The 6,292-nt window shown below is 52.1% G+C and overlaps 1 protein-coding gene across 1 annotated transcript; it reads right to left on the reverse strand.

Moving 5' to 3' along the window:
• Nucleotides 1–996: 996 nt before the first annotated feature.
• Nucleotides 997–4,574, reverse strand: Ppp1r15a (protein phosphatase 1 regulatory subunit 15A). The gene is made up of 3 exons (XM_046466050.2): nucleotides 4,325–4,574; nucleotides 1,815–3,509; nucleotides 997–1,453 (listed from the first exon to the last, which is right to left on the reverse strand). The coding sequence occupies exons 2-3, from the start codon at nucleotides 3,507–3,509 to the stop codon at nucleotides 1,079–1,081; spliced, it is 2,070 nt and encodes a 689-aa protein (XP_046322006.1). The 5' UTR covers nucleotides 4,325–4,574; the 3' UTR covers nucleotides 997–1,078.
• Between the last annotated feature and the right edge of the window lie 1,718 nt (nucleotides 4,575–6,292).

Consider the following 6,292-nt stretch of genomic DNA (forward strand, 5'->3'; position numbering starts at 1 on the left):
TTTGAGACATGGCCTTGCTAAGTTACTGAGGCTGCCTTTGAACCCGATCCTCCGGCTTCAGCCCCCTGTGTAGCTGGGATTACAGGCGTGAGCCACCACACCCAGCACCAATACTTATTAGATACTGCCTGGCTGTTCCGTCCTGTGCTCTAGGGAATGGGCTGTGTAGTAGCACCTATTCCTGCCAGGCTCACAGTCATCATGAGAGAAGGACCGTAACCAAAAAAAGCAAAAGTTCAGAAAAGCTTATACAGCCGCAATCTGTTAGTTCAGAGCAGGGCAACTCTAAAAAAGTGCCACTCATGCTACATGTGCAGAATCAGGATAAACTAGATAAGGGGCCTGGTGGGAACATTAGGCAGCAGGCAGAGCTCCCCAAAGGCCTTGAAGGTGGACGTGGGGGACTGAAAGCTTTAATTTGGCAAGAACCCTAGGGATCCAGTAGACAGGGGGAAGGTAGGAGGCTGGACCTTTGGTCCACCCTTGTTTTAACTGGACAGATCCTGTGAGCTCAGAGAAGGGTTCTAAGCTGTTGATGTAAACTTGTTTGGGTAATTAAAAACATGAATAGTGAGCGTGAGCTCACTTTAACAACTGTGAAGGTTCCTACAATCCCATACGACATGTAAAATCCCATAAAGTGTATAAAATTGTTAGATATGTTGTAGATAAGAAAACTGAGTCTTCTCACACAGGGCTTATAAATATGAAATCAGGCAATGGAAAGTTTTGAGGAACACAGTTGGAAATGTAAAGGCCATAGAGAATTAATTGGACCTTAACACAACAGGGAGGCACAGATAACTGAAGCTTAACTTTTTTTTCTTTGGGATTGGTGAGTCAAGCCTCCAGCTCTCTTGGGGAGATGACTGCCCAAGTTTAAATAAATTTAGGCAGTTGCCAAAGAAAATCTACAAAACCCACCAGTCCTTCATACTTATCCTTCCAAATCGGGCACCCAGGAGGATACTGTCAGTACACACACAGAGACATTGCTCACTACAAATCAAAAAGCTTTATTCCTTAAATAAATCAACACTTTAAAAAAAGTTAATAAATAACATGCAACCATTTGGTCTTAGCCACGCCTCCCACTGAGATTCAGGCTAAGAGCTGGTGCTTCCAAAGAAGGGGTATGAGGGGGTGTGGCCATAGCCTGACTCAAGGGCGTGGCCTGAGCTGGAGCCTCGAAGGAGATCAAGGGGAAAGATAAGGTCTGGGTAGAGGCAGGTATGGGGGTAAGAGAACTGGGTGCATTCCCAAGGCGTGCCCAGGCTCTTGCCCGGGAGGCAGGGGTAAGGCAGGGACCTAGATTTTCCTGGGCCTGGGCGATGCGGCGGGCAAAGCGACTCCGATCCCGAGCGAACTGTTCCCAGGGGCCCCGGCGGGCAGCCTGGGCTGGGCCTGCCCAGACAGCCAGGAAATGCACAGTGACCTTCTCAGAGAAGCGCACCTGAGGACAGAGAGACAAAGATACATGGAGACACAAGGTTCCAAACAGAATCAAGGAAAAATCAGCTACACAAAAATGCTTGCTATTTGCCTAGTCACCTGCCTGTCAGACTTCCAAATGACTCACTGGAGAAAGATGGCTTTCTGGGGCAGCCTCCTCCTCCCACTGGGGCCCCAGCCTCTTACAGAGGATTGCAAGATGATGTGCATAGTCCTCCCAGAAGAGTTCCTATGCAATCTGTTGCAATGTACTTGGGACCCAGGAGTCCTAGCCTCCAGCCCTTCCCCACTAGACAAGAGTTCCAGCTCCTAGCCCTCTCCTCCCTCCCAAATCAAAAAAGATCTGGGCCCTCAGCACCCACCTTTCTGGATTTTGGGGGAGTTTCAGGGTCTGGATCCTGGGTGAGGGTCTGTGACAACCTGAGTCGTCTTTGTAGTCTGAGGGGCAGCTTAGGAGCAGTCCAGGGAGGTGGTGGTTTCTCTCCAGGTAAGTAGAAGGCCACTCTGAAGGGGCTGGTCTCGGAGTCTCCCCATTCCTCCTCAGCTTCCCCTTCCTCTGTCTCATTTCCAGGTTGATATAGCCAGCCCCTGAGGTGGGCACTCTGGGCCTGAAGGGAGGGGTGCTGGCCCCAGGCAGCTGCTCCACAGTCCTCTCCTTTGTCCTCATTCTGCTCACACTCATCTTCCTCCTCAGTGTCCTCCCCAGGACGATACACCCAGGCCTTCAGGAGGGCACTGGTAGCAGGGGTGGGAGAGGAAGTCTCAGCGTCTCCTTCCTCCTCAGTTGATTCCCAGTCACTGTCCTCATCTTCCTCCTCAGTGTCCTCCCCAGGACGATACACCCAGGCCTTCAGGAGGGCACTGGTAGCGGGGGTGGGAGAGGAAGCCTCAGCGTCTTCCTCCTCCTCAGTTGATTCCCAGTCACTGTCCTCATCTTCATCTGTGTCCTCTCCAGGATGATACACCCAGGCTTTCAAGAAGGCACTTGTAGGGAGGGTGGGAGAGGAAGCCTCAGTTTCTCCTTCCTCCTCAGCTGATCCTGAATCACTCTTCTCGTCTTCCTCCACATTCTCCCCTGGCTGACACACCCAGGCCCTCCCGGAGGCACTTGAAATGGAAGAAGGACCCTTAGCTCCTCCCTTCTCAGTTGCCCCTAAAGCACTGTCATCCTCCTCTTCCTTTCCGTTCTTACTCGGTTGATTCTCCAAAGCCCCAAGCAGGTGCCTCTGGGCTGGAAGCGAGGACCATGGCTCTGGGTCAGCTTCTTTCCCAGGGGCTTCACAGGCCTTCTTGCCCTTCTCCCTAGGCCTCTCGCCTGGACAATATCCCCAAGCCCTGGAGCTGGAGCCTGCCAATGAGGGGGAAACGGAGGTCTTCCTGGCTTCGTTTTCTGTTCCTTTTTCCTCCGTGGCTTGATCCTCTTCCTCCTCTGGGCAATACACACAAGTGCCAAGTTGGGATCCTGAAGACTCAGGGAAAGTGGAGGCAGTAGGAGCTTCTTTCTTGACATCGCTCCACTCCCAGTGTGATGAAGGATAAGAGAACTTGGTCACTCCCTCTTCTTCAGCTTTCTCCTCCCCAGGACTCTTATCAGAACCTTGCAGGGCTCTTATCTGCAGGCTGGGGGACAGCGGCTGGCCATCTGTAATTTCCCTTCCCTGCTCTCTGGGGACACTGTTTGCATCTTTCTCACTATTTTCTTTACTGCCTAAAAGTCCCCAAACTTCAGGAGGGGAATTACTGGGCTTCAGATCAAGGCAGGACTCCAGGTCTGCTTCTCCATTCTCTTGAGGTACTCCACTGTCTTCAGCTTCCCCTTGAGGATGCCTGGCCCAGGGACCATGGGAGATGGCCAAAGAAGCCTTCACTTCTCCCTGCAGGCCACCTTCTACCAGATTTTCTCCAGTTACTGCTTCTACCAGCCAGGGCTCTGAAGGTCCTGGGCCTCTCAGCCGGCTCCAGGCCCGGCTGAGGAAGCCCATCAGTGGGGACAGGAGGTAGGAGTAGTGGGCTTCCCTCCAGGGTGTGCTGTGATGGGGTACTTGGCCTGGAGCCATCTGTCCCAGATGAAAAAGGGGGAGAAGAAAAGGAAATAAGATTTAGAGGCCATTTAGGAAATGCATCAGGGCATGACCCTGAGTCATAGCAATGAAATAGCAACACAAATGAATAACAACATGAGAATCCCGGCCCCGGATTCCTTTCTCATCCCAGCTACACCCATCTCTGTTCCTTGCTTCCCTTCTTGACACCCAGCAGTCTGGGTCCCCAGCTCTCCATTAGATCCAAGGGTCCAAACCCCTTTTCAGACCCAGAAGTCCCAGTCCCAAGAACAAAGAGCTTTTTACGAGCTTCCCTTGGGGACAAAGTCAGTCTCCAGTTCTCTTACTCTCCTGAGGATTGATAAATCACCTTCATCCCTTGGAGTCTCAGAATATTCTGAACCAGACTGGGGTTGGGGCTCAAGTGGTAGAGCACCTGCCTAGCATGCTGATCCTTAGCACCACATAAAAATAAAATAAAGATATTGTGTCCATCTAAAACTAAAAAATAAAATTTGAAAAAATATTCTGACCCTCAGATTATTCCTTCACTGGGGACTCAAGAATCTGACTCCTGCACCCCTTCTCCCTCAAGCTTAGAGGACTCCGGGCTCCTAACCCCTACCCCTGCCTAAATTCTGGCCTCCAGTCCACTCCTCCAGACCCGGGAGTCGGTTCCCCATCTGGACCCTCACCAGACTCATGAGACCAGGCTGCCAGGCCCTCCCTCCATACGACGCTGGAGTCCAGGCCCCGAACCCTTCAGTCTCGGAACCAAAAGTCCATGGCTTTCCCTCATTATTGGGGCCCCAGGCATTCCGATCCCTTACCGGCTAGGAGCGTCAGTGTCACCCAGGAGGCAGGAGCGCCGGCTCGGGCTGCCAGAAGCGATCGCAGGTTCGGACGGTTCGGACGGCTCGGAAGGCCAGCACGTTCATCTCGCCCTCAGGCGTGGGGCTCGGGGACTCCAAGTATCACGGGCTGCCTCAAGCACTGTCGCGACAAACGGCTGCAGAATCGTGTGGCGTCTCGTTCGTAAACATCCGCAGGCCTGGGAACCGATCCAACTAGCTCTGGCGCAGCCTGCAATGCTTTTATAGGCAGTCGCAGCCGACGTAGTGACATCACGAGAGGCGGGGTTTCGAAACGACAGCGCATTGGGTGGGAAGTGAAAACAACGGGGACCTCTGGCGGAAATTCCAGGCTTTGTGACGTCACGGCGGCATTTCCAAGCATGGCCACGCCCCCGAACAAGCTATCTGTCAATCAAATAAATGCACGTCCCGCCTAAGCTGCAAGCAGGCGATCTGCCTCTGCTTCAGGCACGTGCTTTCCCACCGCAATTTAACCTGCGGGTGTTAGTCTAGAGTTTCCTACCTTCACGTCTAGTCGAATTCCTCCACAGCCTGAAGAATTGGGGACAGGATAGTATTCCCAATTCACAGATAAGGAAACTGAGGGCTGGAAATGAAATCATTTGCTCAAGGTGATCACAGCAGAGTCCAGATTGACTGCAAATGGGAACAAGAATGTAAGCATCATGAAGGCAGGCAACTGTGCTTGGCTCACTGCTTTCTTCTCAGTGGCGACAACAGTGCCTGATACATTGAAAGTGCTCCACAAAGTATGGTGAATGGCTGCTACAGCAAGAGCTCAGGCTCCTTCCCTCACACAGACAGAAGACTACTTTCCTGAGTTTCAATGCTGCAAACTTGGGCAAAAGCTCTGCTTACGAAACTGAAAATTCTACCTGGGTGGCACTCCTTGTGGGAGGGGGAGTTCTGCTACAAGTTCAAGGTTCAGGGCCTCAGTTCCAATCCCCAGCCCTCTTTCCTATCTGATCCATAACCTTTGTGTGTGTGTGTGTGCGCGCGCGCGTGCGTGCATGTGTGTGCACAGACATGTGTGAGTACGCACTAGGGATGGAACCCACCCAGGACCTTGCACATGTTAGGCCAATACTCTACCACTAAGCCACACTCCACCTCTAGTTTATATATATATATATATATATATATATATATATATATTTATATTTAGGTACTGGGGATTGAAACACCCAGGAGTGCTTTATCACTGAGCTATGTTCCAAGCTCTTTTTATTTTATTTTTTTATTATGAGACAGAGTCTCCCTAAGTTGCCTCAACTGGCCTCTCAACTTGCTATCCTCCTGCCTTGGACTCAAGTTGCTAAAAGTATAGTCATATGCCACCACACCCAGCTGTTCTGGTCCACAGTCTTGCTTCTCAAAATGTGCCCAGAACCCATGTCTCCCTCCTGAAGGGGTTGTCCTCGATGAAGAACAGAATTCTCACCTGGATCTGAGGTAGAGGTTTGAAAGTGGCCGCTTGACCCTGCCCTAACCAGAACCCAGGAATCGGGGACTTCCTCCTCTCTGGGGGAATGACCAGCCCAGACCTGGCCAATTCAAAACCCCTGGCTCATCAGAACTCAGAAGTTCTGACTCCTAACACATATTTTCAGGCACCTGGGAGTCTGGATTCCTACTGCAATTCTTCCAGGGTTTCAGGAATCTGAGCCCCCTCCCCTTGCAAGACCCAGGTCCTCTCCCTGAGGGTGCCAGTGGCTCCAGAGTACAACAAACCCACTAGGGTCCCTGAGGTTCAGGTCTTAGCTGCAAACATTTGAGGAGTCCACGTCACAACCCTTAGAGGACCTAGGAGTCCAGGGGGAGCAGCTCCTCCCCTCAGAAGTGGGGGCAGCTGAGCCAGGGGTCAGGCTGTGGTGGGGAGGCCAGAAGGGGCGGGGACAGCCAGGACTGGGAGGGGAGGCAGCA

This window comes from Marmota monax, unplaced genomic scaffold, assembly GCF_021218885.2.
Source record: "Marmota monax isolate L192 unplaced genomic scaffold, Marmota_monax_Labrador192_F-V1.1 WCK01_AAM20220418_F8-fsc00160, whole genome shotgun sequence".
NCBI classification, from domain to species: Eukaryota; Metazoa; Chordata; class Mammalia; order Rodentia; family Sciuridae; genus Marmota; species Marmota monax.